The sequence below is a fragment of the Pyxicephalus adspersus genome, chromosome 12 (assembly GCF_032062135.1).
Source record: "Pyxicephalus adspersus chromosome 12, UCB_Pads_2.0, whole genome shotgun sequence".
NCBI classification, from domain to species: Eukaryota; Metazoa; Chordata; class Amphibia; order Anura; family Pyxicephalidae; genus Pyxicephalus; species Pyxicephalus adspersus.
Genome location: NC_092869.1, coordinates 29,722,983 through 29,744,006, shown reverse-complemented (window position 1 = coordinate 29,744,006; position 21,024 = coordinate 29,722,983). Strand labels below are relative to the sequence as shown.

Genomic DNA, 21,024 nt, shown 5'->3' with positions numbered 1-21,024 from the left:
TGTTATTTGGATTTAGGGCCTACATAGAAAGTAAGGTAGTCAAGATGTTTCCTTTATGGTCTTTGAACTTTAAAGTTTTAAAGCGTAAATTAGAAGACTGTCCCCTCCCCCACAAAAAAAAAAAAAAAATGAAAAAAAAAGAAATCATAGCGTCTAGGGAAAATGAAATAAAAAATGCTTTGGTCTATAGTCAATCCTGCATAATAATGTTCTCATTGTGGGCTTGGATAAAATCTTCTTTCTTAGCCCCCGTCCTTTAATTCCCAGTCCCATAGCCAACAGCCTAATGTAGACAAATCCTAAAAGAAGCCAAGGAAAAAACTCTGCAATGGAGATTTCATGGTTCCATATTTCATATATTATTTACATGTAGACTGAAAACAAAAAAATCATTTGACCATGTTATGTCAAAAAGCCCCAATTTTCTAAAAAGCCAAAAGGGTGGCACTTGGTGACTATCACTGATGCTTCCTGAATCCCACGTTCACAATATTGGATGGTAGGGTATAAATACCTTAGAAAACACAGGCTGGGACATTAGAGGGAAAGTGCCTATACATAGGTAAAGTACCTATGTGCATGTTCTCAGCTAAGCTTGAGCCATGCTGCTAAATAGCACTTTTTTTCACACACTGTTTCAATGCACAACATATTAACCAAATTATTAGTGGGGGTGGCTCTGGCTGGGAAATATATCTATTAGCTCTGCAATGCATTAACATCACATAGATAGCAAAACATCAAAACACACTTATCTGAAATATCTTCAACAAGGGTAATTTACAGCTTTTATATACTGTTCTCAAAATTAATATTTTACTTATGGAGTGGACTCTAATGGGCTAGAATAACTCACTGGCTTGGTAGCCTTCCCTGGCAATGTCTCCAAAGAGGATGTTCCCCTAGTCTTCCACTTTAAAATTGCCGGGGCAAAATGCTTGGTTTGGGAAAAAACATGGAAAGGTTTTTAATCTCTGCAGGCAGAATAGATCCGTTTACCTGTTCAGTAGGGATAACTAACTCAATGGGAAGTGTATGGGCATGGATGAAAACTCATCAAGCTGCACCTAAAAAGAATAACATGGGCACTGGTACAGTGAGTTTAGACTCCAGAAAATGCATAAAAGGGGTATTTCTATTAAAGTTTAAAGATAAGTGCACTTTTAAAATACATATGCCCCTTAAATATATCAAGACAAATTAAAGGACACTGCATCTAAACTAAAAAAACAAGCACCTGCTTTACTCTCATCAAGTTACAGCAACTTTAATGAGATCTTGGCTGTATTGCCTAATGTCTTCCCCATGGTCCTGTGCATTCTTACTGTGATCTTATGTATTTGTTTTGAGATTTTGTATTCTGCATGTAATGTATATCCCAGTAGGGCCAACCAGATGGCAACCAGGATATGCATAGGACCCAACTAAGAGACCCAACTAGAGACTGTGTGGCACTAAGGTACAGGGACTGGTGAGTATGTATATTGGATAAAGGGAGTATAGACACCCAATAAAAAAGTGGCATTTTTTAAAATTTGTATTTAACTTGAACTCCAGGGAAACAGCTAAGTACACAGCTGAGGGCTGCCTTACCCACCAAAAGGCTAAGTATTCATATCCCGCCAGATAGTACATCTGGGCTGGACAGTTAACAGCTTTTATACAAAAAAGTTGGGTCACCTACTTCTCCCAGCCTGTGAATGGACAGTGAAGAAAAGAACAGCAAACTGATAAACTTATTCCAGTATCTTTTTTGTCAGTACATAGGCATGCAAGACTCATATTTGCTCCTAGTCTAAGTACTGCTGCAGATGGGGTTAAATTCGGGTAGAAAATCAAATACATTGCATTTAAACTAATGATATTTAATACATACCTGCATTGAATATTAAAACAAAATAAAAAGTGCAAGTTTGCTAATTCTCTGGCAAAATGACCCTGTACTTAAATATTTCCATGCATAAGTCACTGTTTTCCATTTTGTTATGAGTAAGCCCTAGTATCTGCATACATTTCAGTAATGTCCTGGTTCCATTAGCCCTCATTTATTGCACTGAAATGCTGAAATTGAGTATTGCAAACAGAATTTCACAATTTTGATATAAAATGATCTAATCAATATCAACCCTGTTCTTTGGATAAGAACTATAGTAACAAAATATTACCTTGAGCAGTGATCATGAATTATTAGTGGAATAAATAGCTCTCTTATGGTTAGAAGCCCCCCTCCTTATCTGTGTCCCCAGGACATTTAAGTTTATGCCTTTGAAAAGTCTGACAGGTTAGCTTTAATTAAGGCATCACTTAGTTCTTATCCTATAAAGCACGCTCTCATGCAGAACAAATAACTGTGTCAGCAGTGGTGATAACATTTCTAATATTTAAGGGTGATTTTTATATTATTATAGCTGAAATATTTCAATGTTGCATTGTGACAACATTTTGCATCCACTGCACTTAGGAGAGTGGGCCATGTCTAAGCCTTGCAACATTCCAATGGTTGTGTGAGCAGTTACAGGGTGGCCATACACCTGTCAATTGCTGATTAACTGTTTTTATAAGTTCTGAACATTGAAATGAATGAAAACAGTGCTCTCAATTGTTTAAATTTTAGAAGGATTATGATCAGTGGTTGACAGTTGATAAGCCACCCTGTATTGGCTCTTATCATCCATGTGATTCAGGGCTAATTCTAGGCAGTTCTGAAAATTAAAATCTATCCCACCAGCAGATGAGTAGTATGCTGTTAGTTTTCTAGGAGATGAGTTATTAAAATGTGTCACCTAACTTAATCCAACGTTCTGCAATCTTTGTTCCTGTCATTTACTATTGTGGCAAATGGCTCCCCTAAGGCCACTTCTCTTGGCAGTGTTGTCACCGACCCTTTTCCAATGTCATTAAGTAAAATGCAGGACCGGAAAGCTGGGATCGTGGAGTAAGGTAAGTATTAGTCTCTGTTAAAGAATCCTTGCTGCAATATAACAATGGCATCAGTTTTGGACATGCTCATTAAAGGAGCCAGGGGTGGAGTACTTTCACACTTTGATGGCACAACTAAGCTCCCATGGATGTGATCAAATGCGATGAAACCAAAAGAAATAATATAGATATTATCCGATGTACTACACATGTACATAGTTTAACTGAACATATAAAATCAACTTCTTTTGTTATAGTTGATGGCAGATTGTTGATTGACATTGGGGAGACCATTGTACACACGTCAGAGTTTCAAGCACAACCATTCGGGCAAGAATCATCTGACGTGAGTACGTAGCTTTATGCTCACCTGTCCTTGTTCCTGTTACATCCATGCTGTGTGACCCAGTGGAAGCATTGCTGTCAACTTTGCAAACTCTCCTGGCTAGGGAGATATTTCTTCATATGGGGAGGTTGCCTATTATGTGTACCAGCAGTGAATGTCCTCTTCATAGTAATGAACAGAGACTTTTCTGTGCACAAGGAATAGCTGACTAGCTGCTTCTTCCAATGGGCCAGTGGATCTGGCAGGAGCGAAGACAAGCGGGTATTAGGATTTTTTTTTAGGGGGGTACATTTGTTTAAGAACACCCGTAGTAAAAATTCAACTTTCAATATTATTATAATATATTCAATATTTTAAAATGCCACTATTCCCAAATAGATTTTTAAAGAATTAATTCTACCCAAAGAGAACCCCAAAAAAAAAATCTTGCCCTTGTTCTACTGCAGTCTACAGCAGTCAATGGACACATCTATCTTTGATACTTACATTAAAAAAATTAGATCTTGAGCATAATGGAGAAATCAATAGCTAACACAATTATAAAGATTAAAAAAATAAAAGATTAAAAGCATTACAAGAATACACATTTTATTTTCCTAAATCCGGGGCACTTTGAATGTCATTCTCGCACAGGCTGACCATGCTAACTTCCTGTAACTTTTATGTCCATTCCATTTTTTTTATTTTTTAAATGTCCTGCAGAAGTGTGATATAATATATTCCCTGCAATGTTGTGTATTAGGATGTATGCTTAGTTTATTGGGCACTTTAAAGCAGACCTTCCACTAAAATAAAAAGTCTCCTTATATTGTCTGGGCCTCTCCCCAAATGACCTATTCTAGTAAGTGCAAAATGCATTAAAAAATTATTAGCATTATACTTGCCTTACCTCATTTTTCATGTAGCTGTGTCATTGCAGGTAGATTGCTGTGTAATGTACAGCAAACCAAAACTTCACAAGAAGATAGTGCAGTTCATTGCATTAGTGTCTTCTTCTAAGATTTCCATGCCATGTGAACCTTCCTGGAAGGGCGCTAACATCATCCTTGCCTAGGTGCTACAGGCACATTTTTCATCTACTGAGATTTGGTGATTTGGAGAGGGGGACAGACAACATAGAGGAACCTTCTATGTTAGTGAAAGGTCCACTATAAGGAATAGGCAGGAACAGATCTGTAACCATTCAGTACCAGTATTGAAGGAGGACAGTTTTATTGCCTTCCATACAGCACTGAAACTATACTGACACTGTAAATTCAATATTCATCATTACTATAACTCTACCTATACACTTCCTGCATTGTTCCAACAAGATCAGCATAGTGATTGTTACGACGTAACAAAGTACAAAAAATAGCTTGCTATAAAACATATATCACAGTTGCACTAGGACTCTGCATATTAACACGTATCATTTCACTGTCGTATAAAAACAGACATGTACAAGACAGCATGCTGCCGATCTCAATGCATGATGATCACTACAGGGTTGGTACACAGCTGGCTGATAGCAGTGAGATTGCAGGACTAGTGTTCTTATCTTGCAGAACTGTCATGAAGTCCCCTTTCGCAGCTCCAAGCAGTCCCATTCAAAATTCATCTTCAGAACTGTCTGCTAAGAGCATGACACGGTCTTGCATGCTGTTAAATTCTCTCTGCTTAGAAAACAAAAGATGGAACAATCAGCATTTGCCACTTTGTAACCCACAAAACACTGCAGTGCAGGAGGTTGGGAAGAGATAGATACTGCAGTATTTTTTTTTAACTATTAATGCTGAACTCTAGACAGACAATAAAACACCAGATTTTCGTATCATATCCCCCTCCTCTAACCCTCTACGCAGCAGGAATCATATTGTAAGATAAGGAGACAGTAAAAGCACTAGCAGAAACTTAGGCTCTGCCATAGTGCACAGTGCTGTGAATCTAACACTGTGACCATTACATTGGGGATGGGCAGAGCAATTCTTTATCAGTGCTCTGCTGCTCTGTAATAAAGTGCAATTAAATCCAAAATTTAATCTCGGCTCCAATAGATTTGTCACACCATAGTTATTTCTAGAAACAGAATTCTTTTTTCTTAAAAAAAAGCTCCTGGAATGGTTAAATTAGTTTCCTAGTTTCACCTTCATCTCGAGCTTGCGGGGCTCTCCAATAAAAAGAATATTTTTTTGTTGAAAGCCAGAGGAAAGCTCCTAACTGCCTCTCATTGTAATAAGTAATAGGTAAAAATATTAAAATTTTTAGGAAGATTTTAGTATTAACTGAACGTGTTCTGCATATAATGAGCGGGACAGAGCTGGAGCCTAAATGATCAGCTACTGGTAAAATGTAAAATTACCTCTCCGCTAATGTTAGCCAGCAATCCTTGAATGTTACCTAGAGTTGTTTGATGTTAAGTAGGTAGGTATGATGTAGTATAAGTATTTGGTAGATGTAGAGTAGGTATTTGATATAGAAAAACACTGGGTGACATGAACTGATTTATTATAACCCGGTTCTTTTCTAGGATAGGGCTCTTCAGCTACCATTTTTGGTCAGGTAGCAACTTCTCATTCATATTAAAACACCCAGGTATGCTGGGATCATGCACTGAGCAGCTTATACCGAAATGCATGTTCTTAGTTTTTAGTTTAGGTTTTATTTTTTTAGGCTTTTTTTGTTTTAGGTTAAGCTCAACTTTAATAAACAAAATTCTATTTTCTGCCATGTGTAGCTCCCATTTGAATAGGATATTGCTCATTTGGATATGGACATGGCTGTACTGTGTATTAGGGGAGAATCTAATTTTTTATGCCAGCCTGTAATTTTGCCTTAATGCAAACACATCAAAAAAAAGCTAATAGGCCACTCATCACATCTTGGATCTATGGGTTTATCTCACAGCATCTGTTAGAAAAGATTATGTTTCATGATATAGATTGCCCCTAACAGATATGTTTTAACCTATGGATTGTAGAAAAGGTAAATCCCTACTAGGAAGCAGTAACAAACAGTCTGTGTATTTTGCCCCTGGTAACTGGTGATCTTTTTCTTAATCAATTAATTGACTTTTCTTTCTATTCCATACTCATACTTTTTATTTGGATATAATAAGGAATGGTTTAAAACGATCAGGCCTTTTTGCTATATGTGTCTCATTTGTGAGACTTCTTCCAAAGGCAAATAAGGAAATAGTGAAAAATATCAGTGGGCACGGAGTTACCCGACATATACTAATTCTCCTCTCTTACATGTCTGGAGTTGTTTTTAAAAAGTCAATAAATCGGTATTGTTATTAATGTTTTTTTGGAAAATGTATTTAAAATTTATTGAAACCAAAAAGGCAGTAAAACTATAACTTAAATAAGCACACCGCCAAATAGGTATAACGTTCCTCCTTTGCAGCACGTGGTGACAGGTTTGCTTTATTCTCTCCTGGACGAGTAAAATATTTAACTATAACTTAGGTTCTTGTGTCAAGGTTAAGAAGAGACTGGACTAAACTTAATAATGAATGAATAGCACAGGCAGCCTCTTACCTTTCTTTTATGCCGTTTGAAGCCATTTCTCCTGCGGCGATTCATAATCTTTATGCTGTACAGAGCTCCGAGGATAAGAAGTGCTCCAGCTATGCCAACTCCCACCGGCACCAGCATCCCAGACATGTACCCGGCCTGCATGGCAAACAGAAGGTATAAATATTCAGGAATCGTTTTGTGTCTGTAAAACTCTACGAAAGCTAGTAAAAAAGCTGAAAAGCATTACATTACACAACATTTACGACAGCGGTCTCTACTGTGCCATCTGCATAGCGCTGGACATTGACAAATTACAGGCCCCAATGTACTTACTTATAAACAGCTGACTTGCAGATGCTATACAGCAGCTGTTGACACCTGATCAAATCTTAAGAGAACCCTTCATTTCCCTAATTCAGACAGGATACCGGGGATAATCAAGATTGAATATCATGCTCAAAAAAAAGCATTTATCCTATAATATTGTATAATTCACCATGTAGTGCAAAACTGAGCTAAGGATGCATCAGAATTGTGTAGATTTGCAGGTAGGAGAGTGCCTGTAACTATTCCACAGAGTAAACCGAGTTAAGGGGTGTTTTAGAACCCTGATCACTTTCACCCCAATGTTCCCTCACATTGGACAGGGCTGGGCCCTTTCTGGCAATGACCATGGCATAATGAGCCCAATTAAAAGAACAGGACACTGTGTTAACTGTCCAGATGTTTTGCTTATGGTTGTATTCCAACTGTACTCTACCTAGTGTAATGTTATGCTGTCCTAATATTTGTTCTTCAGAGCTCTGCCCTGCTTGCATCATTCTTTGTAAAGCACATGGCAATGCCACCCAAAACCGATTGTTGCTATTAGGGTGCACTAAGCATGGAAAACTACTCCCCTTCCCCCATGATGCTACAATGGGTTATTTCTAAGGTCTACACTCACATGAGTAAACCATCCCTCCCTCCTGGTACAGCCAAAACAAGTCATCCCGATATCGAATATGCAGATTCAGCCGGAGGCTTACCAAGCATGGATAAGGATGACATCCCTAGAGTATGCACCTTTAAAAAACAAGTTAGCATTGACTGTTCCCATTTGTCTACCCAATTAGGTTCCTTTTGGGGTTTAATGTTCCCAGACATTTGTTGTTTGCATTCACAACTGTTTGTCGAAGGATTTTGAATTCAGTACTTAATTTTTGAGCTCACTTAAATTGACCCCAATCCAGACTTTAAACAGATCAAACGCCCATAAAGCTCTCAAGCAATGAAATATAATTGCTGATGGATGCTATGGGATACCACACTTATGTTCTTATCGTATAAGCACAGAACTGTTCATTTGCATGGAAAACACAAACATATACAATTGTCATTTATAATCATTTTATGGTAATACTGTAATGAAAATGTAATGTTGAGCTGAACAGAATTAAAATAAAGCAAAAAAAAAAAAAAAAGACCTGAGAGAGCATAGCTATAAACATAAGCCCACAACGTATCAACTTTGCTGTAGGAATGTCATGATGCCAGGTGAAAGCTGCCACCATCAACATGAGGAACTGAAGGCTTAAACCGGGACCTGCTGTAATAGCTTGCTAATTGGAACTTATATACCGAGTTAGGTATTAAATGAGATTGTACAGTGTACAATGTATTTAATGTATTATGTTCAGGACATAGCAACCAACAAGCACACCAATTTGTATTGATAAGTTAACATTGTCTTTACAAAGACCTGGATTTCTTCTGGCCATTTATTTATTTTTAAAATATTTTTGAAACTTTAGATAAAAAGATGTAAAAAAAATTAAAAAAAAATTTTTTTTTCCAATTTGATCAGTGTTAGTTTTACGAAAAAGTCTCTGTTTAGACTGACCATGAGGTTGGGGTGTGTTTACTGCTTATAAGGGATGGCTGCCTTGGGGGAGACCCAACTGTGTCATTGGGATTCAAACTCGGATCAAAGTTATTTTGAGTTGAGTTATTTAGTTTGGATATTCCACACGTAGGCACAAATGTCCAAATTTGGGATCACCCAATGACAGACTGCTGTACTGGCTTCAAACAAAACTATAAAGTCAGATACAGTATTATTAAAAAGAAAAGTGGGGGCAAAGAGTATTAGTTTTAAAAGTACTAGCGGGAACTGTAATTGGGAAAAGGCAAAATAAATCACACCAATTTTTTTCCAGTGTGGTTTACAAATTTGCCTGTTTTCCCACCACAATTAGAGATGAACAGAACAGAAATTCATACTTCTCCCATGCTGTCCAATGTTACTAAAACTGCCTACATGAACCATTTCTAACCCATTATTTTTAAAAAATACAATATTCTACTCCTATTTTGAATTTTTCAAATCTGGTTGGATTTTTAACTGATCCAAATGGATTTTATCTGACTTGGATTTTTCTGTTCCATTTCCCTCTATTTACTATTTAATTCTATAATTAAAGGACATTAAAATGACACTAAAAACACATTGCTGGTACGCAGCATTCAACATTTTATTAAGATAAAATAGGGCAGTTTTATTTCCTGTTTTCTAGGAGAGAAGCAGTATGCACAAGTACTGTTTTGTTATTTAATTTGGTTTTGTTTTATTCATTGAACCTACCTATAAAATGCATGAGTCATAGAGAAGTATAAATGTTGAATCTTGTGAATAATTAAAACAAGAAGCTGTAATTATTTATATTATTTAGTTATGCATGGTGCATAGAGGGAGCTTGACTTACTTTATGGCACTCATTGCTGCCCATTTGCAAAGCAAGTCTGAGCATTGCTTATGAGCAGGACTGGTCCTAGTTGTCAGACATCAATTTCCAGGAGGTGATAAGGATTTGCTTCGCTATAATCTAATACAACAAGCATAATTAGTTCAAATTCAACAGCCATTTTTTCTTGGCTCCCTTTGGTTGCAGCAACTAGCATAAATGGTCATCGGTCACTATCAAGGATGACGGTCAGGAAGAACCAGGCAATTGGTGCCTCCAACCAAAAAATAATCCTGTAGAGTTGACAGTGACCAGATAATATGCTGCTATTGCTGTATTCAGTGTCGGAAAATCCTTTGGGTTGCATTAGTGATGGGGATAGCGTAAACTGACAAATCTTATAGATTTGTAAGCTCTTTTGGGCAGGGTCCTCTCCTCCTCTTGTGTCATAGTTTATATTCATCTGTCATTTGCAATCCCTATTTAATGTACAATGCTGTGTTATATGTTAGCATTTTATAAAGGAAGTTTATTAACATAATTTACTTGCACTTTATACAATACACAACAAATCAGTTTTTGTGCACATTGTTTTATTCAGACCATTTATTGAGAATAGGCTGCCAATGCATGTTAAAAAATACGCTGACTCAGTTTTTCCACAATGCAGGGCACACAAATTGATTGTATCTATGAACTGTGGTGCGTTGCATTGCATTTTATACATGCACTGGGGTGCAATTGACAGTAAGTGGAAATGTACCCCAAGATGGGTATACAGTGGGTTGCTTGGTGTCACTGTGCGGCACATTATATTGCGCGTTGTGATATGAACGAAGCCTTGGAATGCAAAGAACATACATTGATATTCTATTCACAACCAGTGATGTCACTGTTTAAAATGCAAACTTAACTTTCATGACACAAACTCATCTAATTATCGAAATGCTGATTGTATGCAATAAGCAAAAGAACTATTAAAAAAAAACCTTAATATATACTAAAAAATGTCTTGAAAGCACTATTAAGTAAGTGTTTTATGAGAGAGTTCAACCTTGCTATTAGGACAAAGAATTTTAAAGCTGATGGAGCTTAAAGGTCACCTTTGCTTTAAGTATCTGTGATGTCTTATAAAATACCTTCATTCTGGTAAATATTCTGTAATGCATATTTCTGCCTCAGCTGCTGTCATCTCAACTACTCCAACAATGATCAAACAATAATATAAATTGGCATGATTACACAGATGAGTGACTGAGTGTGCATAATTGAACATTAAAATGTTCATTTTTTGGGTTATAAGCAAATAATTTTCCCTACAAATTGAAATATTTAATTTATTGCTTTGTCGGTCTTTTTTCTGTCTTAGGTCTAATGATCATTATGAATTATGAACTGGCATATTTTCCGTAAAGCCGCTTATCATTTGTTTCAAATAAATGGTTCAGAGTTCAATTGAACCTGTCATGTTGACCAAAAATATAAACTAGTATTAGTGGTTAAATGCAGGCACTGTGTGATCCCTTTAATATTTGAGCTGTAAACATGTTTTCCAAAGGTAAAACCTAAGTAGGACTACAGGCAAAATGCACCTTGATATCGGATACACTTTTCTGCTGCCTGCCCTGACTATTTGCCTGGCTCCAACTGCCAGCTCCAACCTCGCCTCATTGTGCTCTACCCCTCCTGTCTGCTGGACATGACCTGTCTCCACGCCTAACCCTTCGTCAGGTATGGTGGCCCTGAGGGTTGGGGCCTGGTAGCACCTTGCAGTGAAGAGCCGGCCATCCTGAAGACCAGGTGTTGCTTGGACTCTAGGCCTCAGTTGATTCTTTAATACCTGCCTAAAAAGACCCTAACAGTCGTTATAGGTAAATACTATACAAAGTATAATTTTTAAGTTTACATATGAACAGTTTATGTTTGGATAGTTTGAGAAAGGACTACAATATATCCCCATTTTCTGTTCTGTGGCACACATTTTCATCAGATAGAAATGATGGAAAATAAGGCAAAAGAACAGAGAAATAAACATTTGAAAGGATTTCTAGCAGTTCCCTATTCTACTGTCAGCACAAAAAGTGAGTGGAAATCTCTCAAATGGACTCCTGAACAGTAGTGTACACCCAACAAAAATTCTAACACTCCCTAACTACAAAACTAGGAAAAAAACAGTTTTTGGTTGAGTCTAGCTCCGTAACTTGAGATGTCAGAGGTCAATTAGCACTTAAAGTATAGCAACTGCTGACTGCCTGACTACATTCCCTACCCCTAAGAACGCAGTACGGTGTCATATAGTAAAGGAACATAGTTTAGGTTGCTCTGAAAGGACACCTGTACTGAGAAAAATATTAGAGTTCACAATACTAAAGTCTTCTAAACATGTCATCTCTAGACTGCCTATGCCCTCAATACTTGCAGAGCTACTGACCCGAAACAAGCCTCTTGCAAGGATAAAAGTCAGAATTTCTGATCTACAAATTTTGAAGATCAGTTTAACAGCTAGGCAACTGGTATTTTCAAAGTTTAACAATGGCTACCTACATTTCCCTCCCTGGTACAAACTCTAATGACCTTGTAGGCAGTAGGTGAGGTTGGGAAGTTGATAGTGGTTGGAGTTCGAGTAGAAATCACCAAACAAACATTTAAACCAAACCTACATATTTATAGTAATATTTAGTTATTATATCAATATTCAGATACTCGCAAATGCTAAATCATGACAAGACTACAAACTAGGTCCAGGAGGTTTATCTTCATTCACTGAGAACCAGTAGTATGGCCAATAATAGGACAGGGCTGGCCAAGGTGTAGAAACCGCCAGGAGCAGCTAGTGAGATGTAAAAGAGTTAAAGGCTGCTGCAGCAACTCTCCAGGGTACAAAATCTGTTAACCTTGAAGAGTGTGATGTCATTTTTGACACTGATAGGATTCTTGCACATGACACAGGCTTCTATCTCCTTGCAGAGCCCTTGCTCTTTGCTCAGGGGATCTGGAGTGATACAAAAATATTCCGACTGCTCTTTTCCAGACATAGTAAAATCTCCTCCCCAACGGCTCAGGACACACAATGCTTCTGCCACACTGAACCAGTTCACTGAGAACAGCTCAGCAGATGAAATGGTGATCTATGCATGGTAAGACTTGATGCCAAGACAGTCTCTCCTGGCATGCAGCATTCATTTGAAATGAGTCGGTTAACAAACATTCAGATTATCACAATGAAGTAAATGTGTAGTGGATTTTAATATATGTTCTTTATGATGATCAGAAATCAAAATATAAGATCTAATAACATATTTTTCTTTTAGTCAGGTAAAGGTAAAATATTGCATAGTGGTTGGCTTTCTTTTTGGTGTCCTAAAGATATGCTAAATTTCTTTAATTTAAAAAAAAAGTGTGTTGTCTTTAGTATTCGTTTTTAGTATTCGAATTTCTAATTTCCATAAAAAATTTAATGGACTTGATAAGTTTATATGGGTTTTTGTATAACAAGGATATAGAAAATCATCAGGTTAAAATGTATATATTCAGCTTTACAAATATATTGAATCCCAAACTGTAGGTTAAATATTATATTATGAATGTAAAGGTAATTTAATCCAGACATGACTGCTGGGCAACTAAATACCAACAAGGACCCTGCTTATTATTGTTCATAATGAAAAGTCAGAGACAACCTGTCCATGCAGAGATCCATGGATCTTACTGTCAAGCAACCTGCTACTCCTTCTCATTTAACATACTCAGTGCTGACATTGTTTGAAACCTGGCAGACATTCTTACTATTCTTCTACTCTAAGACAGAAACCATTTTGGGTGCAGCTGAGCTTCCACCGCCCTCCAGGAAACACGTGTCTTCTGAAATGCATGTCCCCATCATAACATTTTGCATTGGTGGAAAATAAGGCTCGATATAACTTAAGCAATCAGTTCATATTATTTCCACTGTCTAGAAATGCACATCCACCAGCTGAGCTACCTTGCAATTTCCTGCATTACCAAAGCACTCTGCAGTTTAAAAAATGACATGTCTTCTGCACATATGTAATTATATTGATAAAGGGCCTTGTGCCTTGAAAGCGTTTCGTGATTTCCACTACATTAAAGGCTTAAAAGTATTACCTTCAGTTACGTTTGCTAAAGTGCCCCACTGAAATACTATTCCTTATTCTCGAGAAAGTAAGAACATGAGAATGTAGATTTCATACAACTTTTATATTTAATTAATATTAAGCTCCAAAAGGGACTGGGTGGATCTCTACACATCTAGAAATCTCTAGAGTTCAAAGTCTAGTATATGACAGAACAGGTAGCCCTTAACCTGGTAATTTGTTATCAGAATACTTCATCATGTGTAATACTTACTTCTTAGCCAATGCACAGGTATTTGTGTGAAGCTGACTTTTTTTTTAGCTGATTGCTGGGCAAATTATACCCCTCACACACACACACACACACACACACACACACACACCCACCTTCCAACCCACTCTAATTGACAAATACAATTATACTTACCCAAAGCACGTGATGGTCCAGTACCTGACTCTATTTGGTTTCTTCATATTGTTTAGAGGGCTTGGATCCTTCTACGTCACTACCTGCTTAATGTGCATATATCCTCTTTGACATCTAGTTGCAGAAAGACTTTAGGGATCATCACCTTAAGACATCATCACAAGAAGACTGTCAGACACCTTCCAGCATGAGGCACAACTGTAAAGTTGGATCAGTGGTCTTGTGCACCATAAAATGCTGCTGGAAGGGAATCTTGATGGGGGAGTTAGGTGCATACACCTTCCTTCAAATGGTAACAAAAGCAAAACCCTAGTAAATTGTGTTGGAAGGAGGGCATTTGGCCTTTAAATTAAAAAGGAACTGCTTTTTTACACATGTAAGACATACTTTTATTTTGACCTGTAACGTAATAATAACAGGATCACTTAACTTAGAATCCCTCCTTAGTCCATTAACAGTTGCAGAGAGCTACAATTGCTAAAAGACCTATATTCAATTTATGTATACAAAATCAATAGGCAATTCATTTTATGGATGGAACACTCTAATGGTTTTCATGTAACAGTCTATAAAACCAAGTGTTTATCGATCGATTAGTTACAATTACAAATGTATACCTTGCAGTCAACATCAGAGCCATCAAGATATCATGAGGCTGAACAATTTAAAATATGTAAGTCCAAGAAAGTACAGTAACATTTAAATAGATGTAGTCGTAAGCTAACTGGAAACCTTCTTATTTTTGTCAACATATGAGTACAGTTGGTACACAGATGCAGAATGTTGTCACCATATAACAAGAGGTACCCAACTAATGTCCCTTATGGCAGGATCACCTGGTATAAATTTAAATATAGCTGCAGAGATGAGTATTGTACTGAGCACTATCCTGAAGTCAGGCCCCATTCATTCTGATGCACTGCAGGTTGGAGCACACCAATGGTTGTTAAAAGTGTTATTGTGCGACAGGGAATTAATGTATATATATATATATATATATATATATATACATATATATATATATATATATATATATATATATATGTTTATATATATATATATAAACACACTTTATATATGTTTGCAAATAACAGACGGCAGATGTAGACTGGAATGGGCTAGCGTAGATGATAAAAGAGCAGAATAATAAAGTTTGACGTCTGCAGTTTACAAAAGCGGGGGCTAGATCAATACTTGGGAACAATTTCAGTTTGAAATTGGAAAGCTGGGAGATAGATTGGAATATATTACCAAGAAAGGGTACAATCAGTAAAAACCAAAGAGGTGTACAAAAAAGAGACAGAGCTGCTGAATCTGGTTTGCTGATGAACTATAGTCTGTAGGTAGCTTAATGAGTTTTATATTTTACTTTGCTTTACTGCTGATTGCCTGCATTATAAACCAGATGGGCAACAAACCAGGACAAAGAATGACCTGACATGTCTGCATGAGGTCGCAAATTAGCTATTAGAGCTGTTGTGATGTAGGACAAAAGGTGTAATGCACCATAAATATAACACCGTGATATGCAAAATGACATTATAATGAATATAAAAGGGTGACTTTGTTAATCTGATATCATAAGATTAATTTAGATATAGCAATATCATAAGAGTAATTTAGATTTAGCAATTTCACATTTCAAAGGTGAGCTGCACATTGAAATTTTGGAACAAACCCAATCCAAGATGTTGCTGAAGATAAAAAATAAAGACAATATATTCCCAAGAAAAACAGACACTAAGTATATAGCAGTTGAGTAATTTGACAAATGATCACTTAGTCTGTCAGTATCATGAATAATTGGCTGTTAAAAGATGACTACATTTTTAGTGCCAGTGCCTTAGCATTACTGTCCTTGTAGGCTGCACAAAAATCTACTTGTTACCAGTGTGGTCTATCTTCTCACCACTATCTCTAGTTGGAAGTGGCTTCAAAACTTTTACCCAATAAGGGCTCTTAAGCTGCGTACACACTGCCAATTTTTGTCGTTGGAAAGGATCTTTCACGATCCTTTCCAACGACAAGGGAGTGCACGATGTATGAACGGTGCTGTACATACAGCACCGTTCATGCTCTATGGAGAGGGGAGGGGGAGAGCGACGGAGCGACACCCTGCTGCGCGCTCTCCCCTTCACTTTCATTACGATCGGCTGTCGTCCATCGTCCGTGGATCTGGCAGGTCGGTCGTCCGGACGATGGACGACACCGACTGTACACACGGCAGATTTTCGCCCGATAATTGGCCGATGCCGATTATCGGGCGATAAAAATCTGATGTGTGTACGTAGCTTTACAGTGAATGTATAGCTAGATTATTGACCCTGTTCTCTGTTGATTGCTTTCTGTGTCCTAAGTAGGTAGATACATTGTCTGTTGGTCCTGATGATCTTTATCATTGGATCAAAATGGATCATTTATCAAAAGAAAGTGATTACAGAAGATCCCAAGAAAAATGGGATCCCAAGGTCTCCTGCAGTGTGCTATGGTTCCTCTTGCTCCTCATCCTGTGTCCTGAACAGTAGGCTGACAGGTGAAATCACAGCATTTGGAAAGGGATGCAGGCATTCTTCATACCCAGATGTATGTCAAGATTTTGCTAAGAAACTTTTTTTACTTATGTAAGCTGCCTATTTTAGAACTTCTCTTTGTAGGCAACCAAGTTTATTTACGATGGGATTAATGTCCTATGTAATTTTTTAGTGCTGCCTGATAGCTAGTTGGACTATACTAACACCGAAATTATGATTTACAGCCATGAATACTGTTAAAGAATAAACAAAAAAAACATGAAAAAAATGGTAAGTTACTGCCATAATTTGTGTTGGTATCTCTATTATCAGTGTACTTGTTAAATAGAACAGCTTTTCTCAACCCTCTCAACATAGGGATACCCTTGAAATAAAGTTCAGATCTTAGGGAACCCCTGACAATAATTATATTATCAGCTCAAAGTACAATAGTGTGGTGGTCAGTGGGAAGAATGTCACTCCTACAGATAGACAAAAAGATCATCAATGTCAGTGGTAACTATCCTAAAAGGAACAAACTGCTCATTGTTAAAGGAACCCCTAGCAACTTCTAGAGGAACTCTGGGGTTCAATGGAACCTTGATTGAAAATGAATAAAGAAGATGAAAAAACTTGGGTCAAGTGACCCAGTTAGGAAGAGTTTTCTCTACCTACCTATACATATGAAATGGAAGTACAGATGTTACTGGGACAGGACGACAAAAAAATATACTAAGACTTATATTGCTACCATACTCTATGTTGATCCCACCATCCAATAAGGGAGCCCACCAGAACAAGCTGCAAGAACGAAGCTCCACTAGGCCCAGTCAGCTCCCATATGCTATTATGAAACCCACAGGATGGGGGAAAAACATATTACAGACCAGCAGACAAGAACAATATTGATCGTCACTCAGCAAGTCTGTGATGTTCCCAAGTTAAAGTGGACATAGACCTCCCACAAGCTCTATGGACAAGTTTTGTCCCCTAGCAAAGTCTATCAATTTGCTCTCAATAAAACTGTAGAAGTTGCAAATGTAGTACAATTTTATTTCTGGGTATATACATCCTTTAAAGCAAGCCTGTCACTTTTCCCAGAAAGTGGACACATCTCCATTTCTCCACCTACATTATACAGCACCGCTTGTTATACCGCTTCCACCACTGTGCCCGTCCCTAAAATTCTGTAGTGAGCCATTTCTCACTACAGATGGAAAATATTAGCAGCATAATAAGACTGCAGAGCCGAATGTCTAACAATCACACATTTTTCCAATCAAGGTTGGCCTGTAACAAGCTCCTACCACGCATTCTGTCTCAGAATAGAACATTTATATCAATGTCCACTTGAATCAGTCAGCAAGCTGGGAGCTATGCAGATTAATCTGCAGTGCATCAAACTGAGCTGTCTCTAACTGTTTAATTACAAAGCACATGCTGTCAGTGACTGGGAGTAAATACAGTGATTTGGATCCAATTATCAAGATTTGAGTGTGTTCTGGAAGGCTTGTTTATTGGACTTTATTAGATTGCTCAGAAGCAAACAAGTGTCTGTGTTCTATGTGAGCTAAAAATGCACCAGACACAACGCCACCTCGGGAGATCAAGGCGGACTAAGCGCTGGCCATAGCATATGGCCCTAGTTGGAGAAATTCAGAAATAGGAAAAGTATATTCTGACATACGGGGACAACACTTAAATAAGAAATTGTATATGCAGAATAAAATAGCTCACATTTACAGATTTATATTTGTATTAGGGATGGCTTAGCTTCAGTTTCTTCATCATCAAATACAATCTTACCTCTGAGATGCTACAGTAAATAAGAATCATTCCCTTGGATTCCTCTCAATGATCCATAAAACATTTTAACTTTGTAACAAATTAAGAGGTAAGAGGCTGCAGCAGGGGTTCTGTGTCAGACATTTGTGAACACAGACAAGGATTCAATAGGCACCAGAATTCACATAATGAAGCCACTTCCAAGGCAAATAATGCTTAAATAAAGATTATGCATTCCTCCCAGGGACAAAAGCAAATGATGGCACAGTCACTGGGTACTCAAGGCCAATGTACATTTTTTTTTCTAGTGGTTAGGAGACATGATAGAGTTTAGGGGCATTTTTTTCCAATAGATAATAAAGTGATTTGGAAATGGTGACAATTGTTGTATACAGTAAATCTATTCGCTCCATTAAAAATATGAAAACTCTTACCTTATCTTTTAATTTTTCCATCCAACTTCTTACTAAAAAGAATGAAAAAAAAAAGTTAGCAACTGAGCAAAATAAGTGTGCAAACCTGTAAAGACTGTATAAATATTAATATCATAAAATATGTACCCTAGGCTGGTAGCTCAGCAAAATGACAAAAAATGTGGAAATCTAAAACTGGTGTTCAACTTTTACTGCAGGGGCATACCCTGGTTGGAAGCATGCCCCTTGACATCTGATTGGACCATTAAGCAGTGGCATGCTGGTAAAGTTATCTCTCTACTCATTTTTCTCTTATCTTATGACACTATATGCTGTAATTTTATATTGGGAAATACAGAATGCTGATAGCTAGACAAATTCAAATACTTGTTACAGCATTTAAATACAGCTGATGATAGTTTTAGCACATATACAATTGCATTACTTTGTAATGTTTCTCTTTGTTTGGTTTTACTATTCACCTGGAGTTCATCTTTACTATTTTTTCTCAACCTTTTTACAATGGAGGATACACTTAAAAATACCTTCAGGTCTTCAGGTAACCCCTGCCATAATTACTATACCCACAGCTAACAATACATTAGTCTATGAGTCATTGGAAACAATTGCTGGCCGTTGGGATAAATGCCACCCTTACTGACATTCTTATTGACTTCTTTGGAGAGAAAAGCAGTTCTAATGTTTTCAAAAGCCTTTCAACAAACAAGTATGATACCATGGAAGCCTATAACATCAAAAACAAGACACAAATGGTAGCTCTCATATATTGATCTTTACAGGCTCGCTTTAGAAAGACTTATTATTTAATTAGACTTGCTATTTTGCACATAGAGAGATAAGTAACACATTCTACTAAAGAACAACTCTCAGTCACTGATGCTTCCCTATGCTACTTTGCCACTCCAAGGCTAAACCTTGGTAAGCTCCATATGACATACATTTGGTTGATGACTACCTCTTCTTCCACTTATGCCTGAGCACTGCAACCTACGTGGTGTTTGGGTATGGGAACATTTGTTTACTGAGAGATCAGGATGGTAATAGAGAATATTGAAGGTGAGTATAGCATTGGGGTGGTGGAAGAAAGGGTGATTGTTGTATTTTCAAGAACACTTTGGCCCTGGCAAAGAGTCACTTTATCTAAACATTGAATGTCCCCAGCCACATCCTTTTAAATTCATGTAAACCCAACGAGGAACCTTGTAACCACTTGGAGTGCTAATATACTCTTTAAAGAGTCTTTCAGGGTAACAACAAAACTGTCTATGCTGATAATATGTAAAGTAAAAATGCCTATTTCTGACAGATCCCTCTTTCAATGGCAATGTCATACATGGCTTCTGGGCTTCTCCGTTCTCCAGTGGGAAAAGCTCCATCGCTTTACTGAATGCAAAAACATGATTACTTTAAAAGGCTCTCATTGTAATACAAAGACAGTCCTCACCAGCCACAAGGCATCCCGACTTTCTTCTTTTGAAGAAGATATTACAGTTATGTTAATATTTAATATTGCAGCAAAGTTCTTTTTGTTAATAATACCCTTAGGCTGCCAAAGACCTTAAATATGTTGGTGACACAGTGCTCAGAGAAGAATAATATTCCTATTGTGTAAACAGAAAAATCTATTATACAGAACAACAGCCATGATCATTCTAATGTAAAAAAAAAAACATTTTAGTGTTCTATTATTCCTTGGCTTTCTGATCAGTTTGAAGTTTGTATTGCATTTATATGTTAAACTTTACTGCACTGGCAGGTAACACTTATGAACTTTTTGGTCTGTTTTTTTGGGTGGCATTGTGCACTGGCAATAGCAGCCTATTCAAGATAAATGAGCTGTCCAACTCAAAGCACATTAATGCCATATGGTAACACACTGCAAAAGTCTTCAGGGGATGTAGATTAAAACTATGCAATATCTGCATCTAACATATATATATATATATATATATATATATATATATATATATCATGCAAAAACACAGAAGGTAATACTGGGCAAAGTCACCAGTATTGCCAAAGTCACCAGCATCTCCTTGCAGCCATTCGATCCCCTTTGTGGAATTTCTATGCTTTGTTATCTGTTTGGTGGCAGCCATTTTTCAGGAGGCAGGACTTTGCTTCCTGAGCAGCATGGTGGTGATATTATCAAATCTCATTCCAAAGCTCCTCCGATTAGCAGTCAGGGGCAGCACAGCCATACATCTTAAACTGTATTTGTATAGCTATGAGACTATAGATGTAGTGCCTTGCCATTCTCACATGAATAAGAAAGTATTCTGTTTT

At 37.3% G+C, this 21,024-nt stretch overlaps 1 protein-coding gene across 4 annotated transcripts in view; it reads right to left on the bottom strand.

Moving 5' to 3' along the window:
- Window positions 1-940: 940 nt before the first annotated feature.
- The window catches only part of ARMH4 (armadillo like helical domain containing 4), a 100,285-nt gene continuing 80,201 nt past the window's right edge, over window positions 941-21,024 (bottom strand). For 3 of the 4 annotated variants that reach the window (XM_072428068.1, XM_072428070.1, XM_072428069.1), the window contains exons 6-8: window positions 18,739-18,770; window positions 6,787-6,921; window positions 941-4,923 (exon numbers count right to left, since the gene is read on the bottom strand). In XM_072428068.1, the coding sequence (XP_072284169.1) occupies window positions 4,855-4,923; window positions 6,787-6,921; window positions 18,739-18,770 (236 nt within the window). In that variant the 3' untranslated portion in view covers window positions 941-4,854. The remainder of the gene's footprint in view (window positions 4,924-6,786; window positions 6,922-18,738; window positions 18,771-21,024) is intronic. The other variant, XM_072428071.1, reaches the window with a different exon arrangement.